This window comes from Neophocaena asiaeorientalis, unplaced genomic scaffold (genome assembly GCF_003031525.2).
Source record: "Neophocaena asiaeorientalis asiaeorientalis breed wild unplaced genomic scaffold, Neophocaena_asiaeorientalis_V1.1 scaffold78, whole genome shotgun sequence".
NCBI lineage: Eukaryota > Metazoa > Chordata > Mammalia > Artiodactyla > Phocoenidae > Neophocaena > Neophocaena asiaeorientalis.
The window spans coordinates 20,399,190-20,415,396 of NW_020175018.1; the positions used below are offsets into that span (position 1 = coordinate 20,399,190).

Genomic DNA, 16,207 nt, shown 5'->3' on the forward strand with positions numbered 1-16,207 from the left:
GGTGGGCAGCGGTTGAGCCAGCAGAGGCAGGAGGGGGGCCCCCGTGAGCACGTGCCTCGGGGTGGCAGGAGCGACGTCTGCCTCGTGTGCTCGTCCCCCAGGATCGGCTTCACTCTCCCCCTGCGGGGCCTTTGCTGGCCTCCTGGTCACCGTCTCCTGCTGAGTTGTGGTGTGTGTCAACGCCTGAGCATCTCCTGTTGCTTTATGTTTACTGGTGTCTGGTTCGCCACTGTGCCCCAGCCCAGAATGTGCCTGAACAGAGCAGAATAGTGGTGAGTGGAGGCGGGCAGGCGCACACACGCAGCTCTGGCGGCTCCGACGGGGGCTCGAGAGGCACCTGCTCTCCACGGGACTGTTGGTACTCGGCCTCTTGCCCCACCCACAGCGGAGCTGGAAGCCCGTCCAGGGCACGGCAGCCCCACGGCAGGTAGACGAGCAGGCCTGGCTGGGCCGCAGTGGAACTTCATGTAGCGAATGGACCAACTTGGCCTGCAAGCCGTGGTGGGCTGGCCCTGCCCAGGGTTTCTGCAGCCTTCCCGCCACCTACCTTCCCAGGAGTCTGGTCCCCATCAGTCACCTGGCTGCTATCTCCTGACCACAGGGACACTTCCCAGAGCTCAGCTCTTCCTACGGGGAGGGCCCAGCCCAGCCCTCCGTGGGCCTTAGGTGACCCGTGCTTTGCCTTTCAGGCTCCGCCGCTTCTGCCATTACATCGTGACCATGCGGTACTTCGAGATGAGCATCCTCGTGGTCATTGCCCTGAGCAGCATCGCCCTGGCTGCTGAGGACCCTGTGCAGACAGACTCGCCCAGGAACAACGTGAGTGCTGCCGTCGGGCCGCGGCGGGGCTGGGGACACAGAAGAGCGGGGCATGCCCGGCATGGGAGGGAGGGCTGCCGCTTCGGGGGTCGCTGGCCTGCCCTCCCCTCCCCAGACCCTTGCCCACAGGCCCCAGGCTGATGTGTTGTCGTTCAGGCTCCTGCCCCGGCTCGAGCTTCCGGCCTCGCCTTTGAGAAAAGCCTTTCCTTTTGGTTCCAGGTGCTTAAGTACATGGACTACATCTTCACAGGCGTCTTCACCTTTGAGATGGTGATAAAGGTGAGATGTGTGGTTGCCCTGGTGACCGCGGGGCTCTGCTCGTCCCCCTTGTGACTGAGATGGAGGCAGGTGGCAAGTGTGCCCTGGGCGTGCACACATGTGTGGTGACATGAGGGCACATGGGCCCGCAGGTAGAGGCTGTGTCTCGTGGAGACACAGGGCCACGTTTGTTAAGGACTCGCCACAGCATCACGTCCGCCTTAGGAGCGCCGCAGGCGCTGGCCGTGGTCTCCACTGCCTGCTAACGGAGACCCTTCTCGCTGAGGGGGACAGGCTTCCCTTACTGTGCAGTGTGAGCCCAGCCTGTGCAGGGCCGTCTCAGCAGCGTGGGAGGCCGGGCCCTCGGCTGGAGGAGGGAGAGCAGGGACAGGGCGGTGGCCTCAAGGCCCAAAGGTCACGGCAGGTGGGTGTAGAGGACTCCCTAGTGTTTGATCCTAGGTGGAGGACGGCCGTGTTGTTGTTGTGACCCCCGTCCCTCCTCTAGGGGTTGCCAAGTGGCCTGTGCTTTCCGCACAGGTGCGCGGGCGGCGCCGCTGCTGGGGGCGGGGGAGGGGGGGTGCCCACGTGCGGACTCAGGGTGGCTTCTGTGTACGCGAGCCCTCGCTTCAATTCTCTCCCAAATTCCTGGGGGAGGCGTTGTCATTTCATTTTACGAACAAGGACACGGAGGCCCAGAGACGTTAAGCTGCCGCTGCAGGAGGGGCAGAATCCAGCAGCTCCTCCTCTTGCCGCCCGGGGCTGACACTCCGAGGGTCTGGCAGGCGGCGTGCTCCGGGCGGCATGTGCCTGCAGCCCAGCGATGGAGGAGAGACTCATTCAGGCTCCACAGGAGCAGGGGGCCCAGGGAGGATCTCAGCCAGTCATGACCATGCAGGGCCATTGGGTCAAAGGCATGGAGATCCAAACACCCGTTGAGGCTCTAAGAGGCCATTACCTGAGCTGTGACCCCTCCCCTGACAGGAATAGACCTGAGCCGTGACCCCTCCCCTGACAGGAATAGACCTGAGCTGTGACCCCGTCCCTGACAGGAATTGACCTGAGCTGTAACCCCTTCCCTGACAGGTGTGACCTGAGCCGTGACCCCTTCCCCTGACAGGACGTGACCTGAGCCGTGTCCCCTTCCCCTGACAGGAATTGACCTGAGCTCTGACCCCTTCCCTGACAGGAATTGACCTGAGCCGTGACCCCTTCCCTGACAAGGTGTGACCTGAGCTGTGTCCGCTCCCCTGATAGGAATTGACCTGAGATGTGACCCCTTCCCTGACAGGCGTGACCTGAGCCATGACCCCTTCCCCTGACAGGATGTGACCTGAGCCGTGACCCCTTTTCCTGACAGGCGTGACCTGAGCCGTGTCCCCTTCCCCTGATAGGAATTGACCTGAGCTGTGACCCCTTCCCTGGCAGGAATTGACCTGAGATGTGACCCCTTCCCTGACAGGCGTGACCTGAGCCGTGACCCCTTTTCCTGACAGGCGTTACCTGAGCTGTGTCCCCTTCCCCTGACAGGAATTGACCTGAGATGTGACCCCTTCCCTGACAGGCGTGACCTGAGCCGTGACCCCTTCCCCTGACAGGATGTCACCATAGCCGGGTCCCCTTTCGTGATAGGCATAATCAGGGCTGTGTCCCCTCCCCTGCTGGGACGTGACATGAAGCGGCGCCCTTCCCCTAACCACGTCTCTGGGCTCTGGCTCTGCCTTTCTTTTCTGAAATATTCTGTTCATTAAAGTGTGTTGTTCCCCTAAAGATGATCGATTTGGGACTGCTGCTGCACCCTGGTGCGTACTTCCGGGACCTCTGGAATATTCTGGACTTCGTTGTGGTCAGTGGGGCCCTGGTGGCATTTGCCTTCTCGTAAGTACCCAGGTCTGCTCTGACTCTTGCTGGGCTGCAGTCCCCAGAGCCGTGATGAGTGTGGGGGGTGAAGGAGGAAGGGGTCCATTGGCCTCCACGGCCGTCTCTAGTCAGTCCCTCTGTGCCTGGGGCTGGGCTGTGGGGCTGGGAGGGCCTCAAGGCTCGTCTGTGCCTGACGCACCCCATGGCTCTGAAGTTGGATAGGCAGGCCTCTGCTTATGGTGTCTGCCTCTTGGGTCCTTCAGAAACCTTTCCGTGCCCGGACGCGGCTGCCCTGCTTGGTCAACCAGTGTGGGTGGGTGCAGCTGGGGGTCTCCGCCGTTGGGGTGCTCCGCCATTTTCTGTGGCTCCCTAGTGGGCGACACTCAGCCCTGTGTGGCCGGGCCTGGATTGGCTCCCTCAGACCCTACACAGTGGCGGGCGTGAGGCAGGCGTTGGGTGCTCGGGTGGAGCAGGGGGGAGACCTGGCGGAGGTGGTGGGGGGAGATCCAGAGATAAGTAAGACCCTCGATGGACACAGATATGGAGGGATGGGCTCATCCCTGAGCCCACAGGGAGGCCTCCTCACTGACTCTCTTCTCTTTGTCTCCTGTTGCTGGACTCTCGCTAGGAGCTTCATGGGGTAATGCCTTCCCTCTGTCCCCTCACACTGCCGCACGTCACAGCACGCTGCGGCCCCTCGTGGGCCGCTTCATCACCATGCCTCACCTCCGCTCATTTCCCGCCACCGTCTGGGCTGCATGCTGCCCGGAGCCATGTCCCCAGGGCCACACGTCCCCGCCTCACCTCTGGGGGCCGGGTTGGGGGCTGGAGCTGGGCGTGGCCCCCTCTTTGGTGAGCAGGGAACCCTGACTGAGGGCTGGGGGCGGGGCGCCTGGGCCCGAGGGCAGTGCCCGCTCGGGGTGGGAGCTGTGTGACCTTGGCGGCCAGGATGTTGGCTATCCTGAGACACTTTCCCACGTGTCTCCCCTGGAAACAGGGCTTTCGTGCTCTTTCCTTTCCACAACGCCTCCCTGAAATGCCCAGCATCTCCGACCCTCTATTGGTATAAAACAAAATTCAGCTGAGTAAATCTGAAGGTCTAATTGGGTTTATTCAGTGATTCATGAAACAGGCAGTATCCCATCCAGTAAGTAGAAAGGCTGTACGCGATGGAGGCTGTACAAAATTGAAGGCCTTTATAGAAAGGGAGCCAGACAAGGTTATTAACAAAAGAAAAGAAAGGATTGTTTCAGGCAAGGTTACCTCACTGGTGCTGACCAGGAAAGTCCAGAAATTCCATTCCTGGGAAAGGCTGAAGCTGTAATTCAGTCCTGGTTCGCTGTCCTGGGGACAAGTGGCTCCACTTTGGGCCTGTTGTTTCTTTTTATTTTTCCTTCTTCTCCTTTTTCTTCCTTTTCCTCTTTCTCCTCTCCCTCCCTCTCCCCCTCCTCTTTTTTTTTTTTTTTTTTTTTTTTTAACAATTCTCCCCTTCTGATCAAAGTGTCAGCCCAACTGAGAGATGTGATCAAAATTTTAGGTGTGTCGACTAAAAAAACATTCACAACCTAGAAGTTGAGAGTTACGTTTTATTTGGCGGACAAAACTGAGGACTTAAGCCCGGGACACAGCATCTCAGACAACTCTGAGGGACGGCTCCAAAGAGGCAGTGGGGAGCCAGGATATACAGGAGTTTTTGCAACAGAGCCCAGGTAGTCGTAATATCAAAAGATTACTGTTAACTAAAGAAAACCAGGCATCTCAAGTTAAGGGATTTAGTGCTTTTCTTTGTATGGGAAATGCAAGAGTCTGGGCTCATTGAATCGTTCCTTTGATATGTACCTCAGCTACCTGGGCCAGTGTCCTGGGCTTCTCATCCTGAGTCTCCTGAGGTGCCCCGTGGGGAGGGGGGTGGCTGACAGCTAGATGGGGGGGGCATCCTGCCTCCATCCTGAGCTCCCTCAGGGCTCACCATCCGTGGCTGTCATGTGGTGGCTTGATGGCTGCAGCATCCTTTGTTTACTGATGTGGCAGCAATATTTTTTGTTCACAGGCATTGGCACCACTCTTAGCTCTTGCTGTGCAGTGTTTTGCAGCTTTGATCTTTGCTGTGGGATCCACAGTCATGATGTGTTTGCTTAACCCCTGTGACATTCACAGATCGTAGTTCCAGGTTCATAACCCTTATGGTGGTCATTTCCTTTGCTGCTTTTCTGACATTCCAGTCAGAATGGAGACCGTTTGCTTAGTGGTTATTAGCTACAAACGTGTATTTAAAGTTTTTGAAAGAATATGACAAAGACACATCAAGGGCATTATAAGCAGGATAACTCCTAATGTTTGAAGTGTACTTTGGAGCCATGGTCCCCAAGACCCAAACCAATCAAAGAAAAACCCCATGAAGCAGTCACACATTTGAGCCTAGTAGCTGGCTCAGTGATCTTACGTAACTGATTTTCAACCTCCCCGGAAGTGCCAATCCAGGTACTGTAGGTGGTGTTGGCCACAGCATAGACAGCTTGCTCAGTTAAAGATAGCCAGGGGCTATCCTATTAGGACCAACTTTGGCCAGAGAGTCTAAGGATATTTGCAGGGGAATCTGCAATGTCTTCAAGAGTTATGGAGAGGTTTCTGATCATATCTTGTGCATATTTACTCCTAACCTAACTCCTTGTGCATATTTACTTGAAACCAAGTGATGGATTTATTCACAGCGTTTGCTGCGTTTACCCATTTAAGCCAGGGGTCAGTCAGGTTTTTAGTGTATGTGGGACTAGAATCTCCTCCCCTGAAATAAAGAGCCTTCCTAAATGCCTTGCAAAGATGGGTGCTGCTGGTGGGGTCTCCTAGTGAGTGGAGACAAACCTGAGCTAGATAGTCGGGATAGGTCGGAATCTTTGGTGGCGAATCCAGCAGTCTGAAAGGCCAACCCCATTGGGAAAAGGAGAGTTTCACGATTGAAGTGTAAAGTCATGATCTGTCATCTTGGGCCGAAGCAGTCTGTGTCCACGTCAGCTACTTTTCTTCCTCTCAGTTTGATTCGGAGGTCTCCAGCATTTGTACAGGATGAGATGGGGTGTTTTGGTTTTGTTTTGAAGGATGACTGAGGCTCCGGGTTCCCACAGAGGGAGGGGGAGCGGAAAGGCAGGCGGGGAGGTGGCCTCATCCCTGAGGGAGGCTCGGAAATGGATTTTCTCTGTGACATGTGGGTCGCAGGTGAGGTGAGGTGAGTGGGGGGCAGCACGGAGGGAGCTGGTCCTCGCCTCAGCCAGCCTGGCCGTGTGGAGCCCGGGGCAGGGCAGCAGAACTGAGACCACCCCAGCTTCACGGTGCTGGGGACCTGGGAGCTGTCCAGCACGGAGCCTGCTGAAACCAGCAGGGGCTTGGCCTGCAGGAGGCTCTGCCAGGGGCCCTCTGTGGCCCGCTGCCCCTCTTTGCTCCAGGACTTGAGAGACCAGTGTAGGGGATCAGACCAGAGAAGGGAATGCTGGGGCTTCTTCAGCTGTGAAATGTTTATCCAAGGTTCAAATCCCTGAAGTTTACTGCCGTCTGGGTAGTGAGGAGGACCTGGTGCCGTCCCTTCCAAGGAGATTTCAGGACAATCTTTGTTCTGACTGATTTCAAATCAGAGAGGTGGGAGAAGATTGGAAACGTTAGTTTGGTAAGTCATAGCCAGATATTTGAGGAAGCTGGAAGATTTCCGGATCCAGCCCAGTTTACAGGTACATAGCAAAACCTTAAAGATAATTATTCGGATTAGAATCTAATATCTCTAAAGGGACAAACATATTTTTTTCTCTCTACAATACCCCCACTTTTTTACCAAAGATAATCACAGTAAAACTCATTGGTTTGTGTTAAACTTGGCCTGATTATTTGTGTAAGTGCAGCAAGAAGAGAGCCTGATCATTTGCTTGGTTACACATTTCCATTAAGGAGCCTCAGACCGAACTCTCAAAAGCCTTCAAAGCCAGGAAACCACATCAAGGACACGGCCATCAGATCTGACCTGTGACACCTTTTCCATCAAAGCCCAGCCCCGGCTGGGGCTGCAGTCCTGGCGTGGCCTCCCCGCTTTATTCCCACTGGGGGTCTCAGCATGGTGTCTGGAGGAAGCTGGTGTTCCCACTGTGGGTGGGAGTGCTGAACGACATGGCCCGGCGGGGAGGGGCTCTTCCCATCCAGAAGCTCCGCTCTCCCTGGACACTGGCCCCGGCCCTTGTCCACTCTGAGGACACCTTGGCAAGCAGCCCGTAGAGGGAGATGCACTGGCTTGTGGTGCCTGCAGGGCCGAGGCTGCCCTGTCCCCAGGTCCTCTGGGTACAGGTGTGCACCCTGCCTGTCTACATGGGTGGCTTCTCCTTCTAGAGGCTCCAAAGGGAAAGACATCAACACCATCAAGTCCCTGAGGGTCCTGCGTGTGCTGCGGCCGCTCAAGACCATCAAGCGGCTGCCCAAGCTCAAGGTGCGAGTCTGGAGCGGGGCCGTGGGTGTGTGTGCGCACTCATGTGCGCGTGTGGGCACACATGCACATGTAGGTGTGCGTTGTGGGGTGCACGTGTGTAACTGACCTGGTCCCCTGCAGCTTCCCGCGTGGGGTGAAGATGAGCAGGGCTGAGGGGAGGCCCTGTGTCGCGTGCGTGGGGCGGGCTCTCGGCTCTGTGACCCTCATTCTCCACAGTGTCCTGTAAGGCTCCTCTTCCTCAACCCAGGGGTGCCCGATGGGACAGCGGGTTTCATCAGCAGCTGTAGTGCAGGGGGAGGGGCTGCGGAGAGAGGGAGGTGGGCTCACAGGGAGATGCGGGGAGGGCGGGGGTTCCCGGAAGTGTGGGTGTGGCTTTAGAATTGTGCTACAATCTAATAGTTGCTGAGCTTGTATTTAAACTCACTTAATCCTCCAAGACTGTGTGCAGTAGCGTTCGGAGCAGCTTGGACAGGCGGGCCGTGGAGACCCTAAGCGATGGGGGGTTACGGCAGGCAGTTTGCTTAGAGCCGCGTGTGAAGGGGCGGCTCTGGGGGTGATGGAGGCTCCAGGGGTGGATGGGCAGGGTCTGCGCTGCCAAGGCAGCTGCTTGTGTCTGGAGTGTGCCAGATGGGGTCTCGGGAGATGGTCGTGGATCTGCCTTTGTGCACAGCCAGCCGGAACCGGGGCCAGGACAGCAAGGAAAGGCTCACTGGAGAACAGTGAGAGCCCCTGACAGGTGGCCCTGGCAGTGCTAACAGATGGGAGTCTCCTCTGGTTCATGGACATGCCCCAAGTCCCTGTCCTGAGCTGGCCTCCGCATCACCACTCCCCCATCCCACTTCCCACCAATAGGCAGGGGCTAGGCATGGTCCTCGGCCCGGCCCTGCCCCTTCCCTCTGCGCCAGCCCATGGCCTGGCAGAGTGGCCTGACCCCAGCCCCAGCACCAGGTTCCCCTCGGCGTCTGGCCCCCCTGCCTGCAGCACCTTTTCTAGCACGTCCTGCTCACCCCGTCCAGTCCAGGATCACCCTTCTGGAGGAGGATGGCGCAGGCAGCTTCCCACACAAGGCCGCCGGTCCCGGTCCAGACCCTTGCTGTGGGCCTGGGCCTGGGCCCCGCCCCTCCGCCCCTCACGGCTCCGCCCTCCCGCAGGCTGTGTTTGACTGTGTGGTGAACTCCCTGAAGAACGTCCTCAACATCTTGATTGTCTACATGCTCTTCATGTTCATATTTGCCGTCATCGCGGTGCAGCTCTTCAAGGGGAAGTTTTTCTACTGCACCGACGAGTCCAAGGAGCTGGAGCGGGACTGCAGGTAAACCGGGCAGGGCGGCTCCTCTGTCCCCAGCGCCGCGCCTCCCCGGCAGGATGGGCCCTTGCTGCCCGCACACCTCAGGGAGCACCGCGTGACCACTGCTGGGCGTCCCGTCGGCCCTCAAGATCCAGGCTGGGCCCTAAGGTCAGAGGGCCGCCCCTGGGTTGGAGCCACTTCCCAGTCCCCCCTGAGGCCTTGGGCCCCAGCAGAGCAGATAGGAGAGGCGCCCTCAGGGAGGAGCGAGGGGGAGGGCGGTGCCGTGTGGATGCTGTCCTGGACACATCACATAAACGGAATCCTGTGATCTGGGGTCTTGTGTGTCCAGCTCCTACCACTAGTGCTGTGGAGGTGCCTCCTGCTGTGGCCTGTGCAGTACTTCGTCCCCTTTAATGGCCAGATGTTTATTCCTTCTTAAGTTACACCTCATTGTACTGAGCCAGCTATCTGTTGGTGGACATTTTGGCCGTTGTGATTGCTGCTGCTTTGAACACGTGTACAGCTTTTTCTGTGGATGGGTGTTCTCATTTCTCTCGAGTATGAACGTGGAAGTGAGATTGCTGGGTCACGTGATGATTCTCTCTATCAGTTTCAGGAACTGCCAGACTGTTTTCCAAAGTGGCTGAACGATTTTGTGTTCCCACCAGCAGTGTCTGGGAGTTGCGATTTCTCCACGTCCTTGCCAATACTTGTTATTTTCCTTTTTAAAAATGTAATTATAGCCATGCTAGTGGGTATAAAGTGGTATCTCGTTGTGGTCTGATTTGCGTTTCCTGATGATTCACGACGTGGAGCCTCTTTTCATGTGCATATTGACCATTTGTGGGTCTTCTTTGCAAAAATGTCTATTCAGATCTTTTACCCTTTTTTTTTTTTTTTTTTTTTTTTTTGGGGGTGGGGGGCCCCCTCCCTGTTTGGGCAAAACCCATGTCCCCTGCATCGGCAGGCGGACTCTCAACCACTGCGCCACCAGGGAAGCCCCGTCCTTTTTATAACTGATTGTAATTGTTCTTAATATAGCCCTGATACGAGTCCCTTGTCAGACAGATGATTTTCAATATTTTGTCCCATTCTGTGTGTGGATGATGTCCTTTGAAGCACGAAAAAAGCTTTCAATTTTGATGAAGTCCAATTTATCTGTTCTGAGCCCCCCTGTGCTTTCTTCTAAGAGTCTTATAGTATTAGCTCTTACATTTAGGTTTTTTTTTTTTTTTTAAATCATTTTACTGTATATTACCATAGTCACATTTGAACTGGCAGAACTGTTCCCATGACAGACAAGACAGACCTGTCATTCAAGGAAGAATAAGTGAAGGTTTTCATAATGTTTGAGGAGAGAAGTCCCACAGTAACTAACACAAGGATGGCTGCAGCAATCTCAGACAACGGTGTGCAAGTAGGTAGGAACAAAGGGTGTTCCAGCAGTAGCTGGCCTACGTGTGTTGGCCTGAGACCACTGCCGTTTCCTAAGGGGAATTTCTTAATATGTTGGTAAGCAGGTCACTTGCAACAGACATGTAAGTGGAGTAGGGTGACACTTCGCAGAATAAATTCTGTAAGTTTCTGGGCAGGTTCTCCAAATCTCATTGGTGATAAATGGTTGCTGAATTATGATTCTGCAAAGGTAATCCCATAAATAGACAACAGGGAATTTTACAACTGGTGAAATTCTTAGGCCAAAAATTAAATAGCCACACATACCAAACCTACACACCGTGAATTAAAATGATGCCATGTTAGGCCTTCTGAAGGAACCAGAGCAGGAAACATTATTCAAAGAGAAGATCCTCATCCTTCTCTTCAGCCAGAAGATTAGCAGGTTCCATCACCTCTCCAGCTGCCTTCCGTTGTTCCAAGTCCTTCTCAGACTTTTCCTTGAGAATCTTTTTCTTCTCCTGTATTTTCTTTAACCTATAGAACTCTTCTCTCTCTCTCTCATCCAGCTCTGTGATGATATAAGCAAGGGTACGTTCAATCCGGGGAATGGTGACATGTTCAATGGCATTTACACGCCTGTTGGTTATCTTAATAGCTTCATCCAATGTAACAAAGGAAGTCTGCAGCGAAGCTAGTTCCACCAGTAGTCCCACTGCTTTGGCATAATTCCTCTTCAGTTTAGCCAACTGTTCACCTCCTCTGGCTGAACCAGTCAGTTCGTAACTGTCGGTTCCTTCATGGTAATGTTCAAATACCGGCAAAGCAATGCCTGCTGCGTTATCTTTCTTTGCTCTAATCTTCACTTGGGCTTTATTTACATTTTGGATTACTGTGGTGCTGAAGTCCCCTGCTGTGAACTTGGCCTCAGCAAGTGAAAAGGCAGCTTCTCTCATCACTTCACCCATCAACATTTTAGTCTCTATTATCTTCTTAAGGATCTGTCGAAATCGAAGAGTTAAGGCGTCAGATTTTTTCTTTAGGAGGTTTTGACCTGTCTGTGCTCCTTTTAACCGAGCCCTCATGATGGTCTGTGCCATTCTCGAGGGAAAGATTTCCATTCGGTCTTTGGCCGACATTCTGACGATGTCTGTTCGGCCCGGGTCCCTGGCCGGGCAATCGTGGCTGCAACAAGCCCACCCACTCACATTTAGGTCTTTGATTCATTTTGAGCTAATTTGTATACATGGAGTGAGGCGGAGTCCACATTCATTTTCTTACCTGTAGATACCCAGTGCTTTCAGCACCACCTGTTGAAAAGACGGTTCTTTCTCCACTGAATGGATGACCCTTTTCAAAGTTCAGTTGACCGCAGACACAGGGGTTTATTTGGACCCTTCGTCTCTAACCTCTGACTTCTTCTGTGTTCCCGCTCCCAGGGGCCAGTACTTGGATTATGAGAAGGAGGAGGTGGAGGCTCAGCCGCGGCAGTGGAAGAAATACGACTTCCACTATGACAACGTGCTCTGGGCCCTGCTGACCCTGTTCACAGTGTCCACGGGGGAAGGGTGGCCCATGTGAGTGCCCCCGTGGCTGGTCAGGCTAGAGCAGAGGGGCAGCCAGAGTGGGGAGCGTAGACTCTGCGTCCGTCACTAAGCAAACACCCCCCGGGCTCTTGTACTTACTGGGTGAGACGTGGCCCTGCTCTTCGAGGGTGGGCAGCCTGGGGAGCAGGAGATTAGCCAAGAGCACAGCACCGCGACCTCCTGAAAACTCTTGTTTAGTGGCTGGGAGCCGGAGGGAAGATGGGCCCCTTGGCGTCTCCTTGTGCTAGCCTCTCACCGCAGTTAAGGGGAGTCCAAGGGATGCGTGGGTTCCAGGGGCTTCCTTTGGGGCTGAGAAGACCACCCTTCAGAAGGCAGGATCGATGCTCTGCCAGGTGACCCTGCTCAGCCCAAGGCTTTCTGGTGACAGGTGAAGCTGGGTGTGGGCAGGTTACCTGGTGTGAGGTGGGAGAGAGCCGGGCAGCACAGGACTGCTGGACCAGGGGATAGGACCTCAGGCACACTGAAGCATCCTCTAGGAGGTTCCCCCAGTAGCCCTGAGTATAAGCCCTACTGGCGAGACAGGCCCCCGCCAGGAGCCATGGCCCTCCTGAGGAGCAGGCCTGGCCCGCACATGGCACCGTCTCTGGGCTCAGCCGCAGAAGCCTCACCTGTGACACGGGTCTCGTCTTTCCCGGGGCCGTATCCTCCTGGGCTCCCCTGATGCTTGGCACTGGTTCTTGGCCCAGGGTGCTGAAACACTCGGTGGACGCCACCTATGAGGAGCAGGGCCCGAGCCCTGGGTACCGCATGGAGCTGTCCATCTTCTATGTGGTCTACTTCGTGGTCTTCCCCTTCTTTTTCGTCAACATCTTTGTGGCCTTGATCATCATCACCTTCCAGGAGCAGGGGGACAAGGTCATGTCTGAATGCAGCCTGGAGAAGAATGAGGTAGGCGACTCCCCTCCCACTTCATCTCCTCGCGGGTTCTCCTTGGGCAGTGTAGGCAGGGCCCCTGGGCTCCCCTCTGTGTGGGAGCCACTGGCCAGCACAGGGCAGGGAGGGCTGCCAGAGGAGGCCTTCTGGATGAGGGCGGGGGGGGTGTGTGCAGGGGCTCCGCAGAGTCCCAGCTCCCCCTGCCCCTTCCTTCCTGTGCAGAGGGCTTGCATCGACTTCGCCATCAGCGCCAGACCCCTGACGCGGTACATGCCCCAGAACAAACAGTCGTTCCAGTACAAGACGTGGACGTTCGTGGTCTCGCCACCCTTCGAGTATTTCATCATGGCTATGATAGCCCTGAACACCGTGGTGCTGATGATGAAGGTGCGTGGGGCCTGCGTGGTGGATCCCGGCGCCCGTGGGGCGGGAACCCGACTCCAGCCTGGCGGAGGGTTGGCCTCCTCCTGGGGTATGCGCAGGAGTGGGCGTCGCCCCGAGTGCTGGTCAGCTCAGGGTGCCTGTGCAACCCTGGGCCCCCAGTCGTCCGTGGGCTGAGATCGTGAGAAGGTTCTGGGAGACGAGGGGAACAGGGAGGGGGTCCCCATGCAGCAGGCATGTGTGACAGGAGGTCATCGTGAGCCCCGTGGGGTGTCTCAGGGCAGCCAGGCCTGGGGCCAACGGTGCCCCTTCCCCGGGCAGTTCTATGACGCGCCCTACGAGTACGAGCTGATGTTGAAGTGTCTGAACATCGTGTTCACGTCCATGTTCTCCATGGAGTGCGCGCTCAAGATCATCGCCTTCGGGGTGCTGGTACGTGCCTTGGCCCCTCCTGGCCTTTAGGTGTCTGCATGCTGGCTCCCCCTCTTCAGGGGACCTTCGGGGGCCCACCGTTTGGAGCTGGGGACTCCCTGAACCCCCACAGCACATGTGATCCTGGAGGGGCCCCAGGGAGGGGGCTGCCGGGGGCTGCCCGCACCTCTGCCCCCGCCCTGCTCCTGGGAGCGGGTGGGGCCGGGCTCCTTCCCTCTGATGCGTGGCCTCGTGCACTCCCACCTGAGGCGGCGCGTCTGTCCACTCGCCGCCTTCTTGACGAGAGGCCACCTCCTGCAGCTCCTTGTCTGGCAGAGCCCTCACCGGCCCCACACTAACTGCGCTTCCTTCTCTCCAGAACTATTTCAGAGACGCCTGGAACGTCTTTGACTTCGTCACCGTGTTGGGAAGTATTACTGATGTTTTAGTAACAGAGATTGCGGTAAGTAGCATCTCCTGCCCCTGCAGGGCCCCAAGTGGTTTCCTTCCAGAGGTGTTCCCTCACTGAGCCTCCAGGCCCTGATGGCGTTAGCGCCTCCTCGGAGCAGAGTTCCCCACGAGCTCTGGAGATGGAAGCTCCTCTCCAGAGGCGAGTGTGGGAATGAGTTTGGCGGGGGAGGGTGGGTGTCCTCTCGGCAAATGCTTTTTCTTGGATAAGAAATTGGTTCCCAGGAGGTCTTCCAGGCTGGGGGCCTGAGAATCGCCTGGGAGCTCCATGGTAACAAGTGACCAGGAAGATAAGGATCTCCTAAATTCGTGTGTATCTAATACATGCACATCTAACAACTGGTGCCAGAAAGATACAAACGAAAACCAGTAAGAATTTAGAATATTTTAAAGTATTAAGTTTGTTTTACATATACGTGGTGTGTGTGTGTGTGTGTGTGTGTGTACACGTGCTGGAGATTCTTATTCTTACTAAAATACATGGATTATATCTAAAAACTGAGGGCTAGAACATGAACTTGTCTCAACAAATTTGAAAGAATCTGAGTCATAAAGCGGTATTCTTTCAGCACAACATGTTAAATTAGAATTAAATGGCAAAAACCACATTTATTTTTCTTAGGTTGAATTCTCTAGGAACAGACACCAAGGCGAAGGTTCTTATAAAAGTTATGTCTTAGGACGTGTTCTGAGGCAGAACCCGTGGAGAGAGGTTTGGGGAGGTGGATGGGGAGAGAAGGACCAGAGGTGCCGGTGAATTGCGTCATCCCCCAGGGGCTCTGGAGACAGGGTGGGTCACACCTCAGAGCTGCAGAGTTCTTACCTCTGTGCCCACCAGTCCTCGGCTAAAGGCTGTGCCCGGGGTGTCGATTCCCAGACACCCGAGTGCCCCGAAGGCAGGCGAAGCAAGCTCTGGCCGCCTGCGCTGCTGCGGGTGAAGGGCCACGTGCTGGGTGGGGGCATCTGCTCGCAGCCCTGGCTCAACCTGGCTCTGCCCACACCTCATGTCGGGTCCCGTTGCTGTCTTCAGGGTGGTGCTGGTCACAACTTCTGGGAGGAGAGGGTTGATAGGAGGAGCAGGGCACCTGCTGCTGTGCTGGGGATTCGCGTCATCGCCGGGGTCCCCTCACCTCTGGCCAGCCCTCTGCTGCTCTGGTTGCTGGTCTCGCCAGGTGACCCAGCCCTCTGTGCTGTGCGGCCCGGGCCCTGCTTGCCATTCCCTGTGTGGCTCTGGCTGCTGTAATGGTCCAGGCACAGTTCAGACTGGTCCCAGGAACCTCTAGAAAGGCCCCGGGAGCCCCTGATTTCCAGACAGACTTCTCCCTGCCCCTGTGCAGGGGCAGCTTTGCCCTTCACACCCTGGCCAGTGTGGAAACTCTGGGGAACCCAGAGCGACAGGAGCCACCACGGCCTTCCTGTGTCCCACAGTGGAAGTGGTCTCCCGCCCCTTTGAGTCAGGACCCCGAGATGCACCTAGCCTGAATTTGTGGGGATGGTGACACAAAGTCCCAGTGGGCTGCTGGAGTCATGGTGACAGGGGCCACCTCTGCTTTGGCCCCTTGCTTCCTGGATCCATGCGGTTTACAGGTCAGACACCCAGTATGTCTGTTGGCCATCAGTTCATCCTGAAGTGCAGCACCCTGAACCCCCTGAGGTGCCCCATCAGGCCAGCTCTTTTCTGTGCCTGTAAGAGGCCATCTCAGCATTTTATCAGAGCGACACCTCCTGAGTGATGTGGAATGTGACACGCCGGTGGGTCCTGGGTCTCCTGCTCCTTTGCCCGCCCTCCGCTTGCTCTGAGTTGATGGCATGTGGCATCCCCTGTTGGTAAATCTCTGACACTAGGGCATCAGCAGAGGCAGGCCCGCACCCAAGATATAAGTGATCCTCGTTGAGACAAATCACTGTTGCTTCTGGGTGAAAGGTTCTCAGGTAGGCGACTTACCACCAAGTGGCTGAGTGACAGCTCCAGACGTGGTTCCCTGTAGAGGCCTAAAGGTGGTCTCTGCTCACTGCGCGCTGGTGTTCAGTAGTGGCCGTGGCTGGATCAGCCTTGCCAGGCGGAGCCTTCATCCCCGCCGTCACAGTCACTGCCTTTGTGGGTCTGCCGTGTGAGCGGGGGCTGGGAAGACAGAGGCTTGCTGACATCTGTTGTCCACACAGCCTAAGGCGCATGGGGTTTTCGTGTCCCTACGGCTGTAGGTGTCCGGGGTGGACATTAACATGTGATGCCTAGACCTGCACATGGTGCCCATTCCCACGTCCAGAGGTGGCCTCTGCCACAAACTTGGTTCCCTCCAGAGGCCTGACCAAGCTGTAGCCTTTGCCTAGGACCCTGTGGTCCTTAACACCAGCAACTTCACGCACACGCACACACACACACACACA

The 16,207-nt window shown here is 56.1% G+C and overlaps 1 protein-coding gene and 1 pseudogene across 2 annotated transcripts in view; one reads left to right on the top strand and one right to left on the bottom strand.

Moving 5' to 3' along the window:
* Window positions 1–16,207, top strand: part of CACNA1B (calcium voltage-gated channel subunit alpha1 B) — a 191,542-nt gene that overhangs the window by 136,564 nt on the left and 38,771 nt on the right. Inside the window, exons 24-33 of the mRNA XM_024762449.1 lie at window positions 690–819; window positions 1,039–1,098; window positions 2,846–2,952; window positions 7,300–7,396; window positions 8,548–8,708; window positions 11,519–11,656; window positions 12,373–12,574; window positions 12,782–12,946; window positions 13,262–13,372; window positions 13,731–13,814. Coding sequence (XP_024618217.1) covers window positions 690–819; window positions 1,039–1,098; window positions 2,846–2,952; window positions 7,300–7,396; window positions 8,548–8,708; window positions 11,519–11,656; window positions 12,373–12,574; window positions 12,782–12,946; window positions 13,262–13,372; window positions 13,731–13,814 — 1,255 coding nt within the window. The remainder of the gene's footprint in view (window positions 1–689; window positions 820–1,038; window positions 1,099–2,845; window positions 2,953–7,299; window positions 7,397–8,547; window positions 8,709–11,518; window positions 11,657–12,372; window positions 12,575–12,781; window positions 12,947–13,261; window positions 13,373–13,730; window positions 13,815–16,207) is intronic.
* Window positions 10,264–11,266, bottom strand: LOC112411266 (V-type proton ATPase subunit D pseudogene; annotated as a pseudogene). Its single transcript, XR_003005594.1, has one exon. The product of XR_003005594.1 is annotated as a V-type proton ATPase subunit D pseudogene (transcript).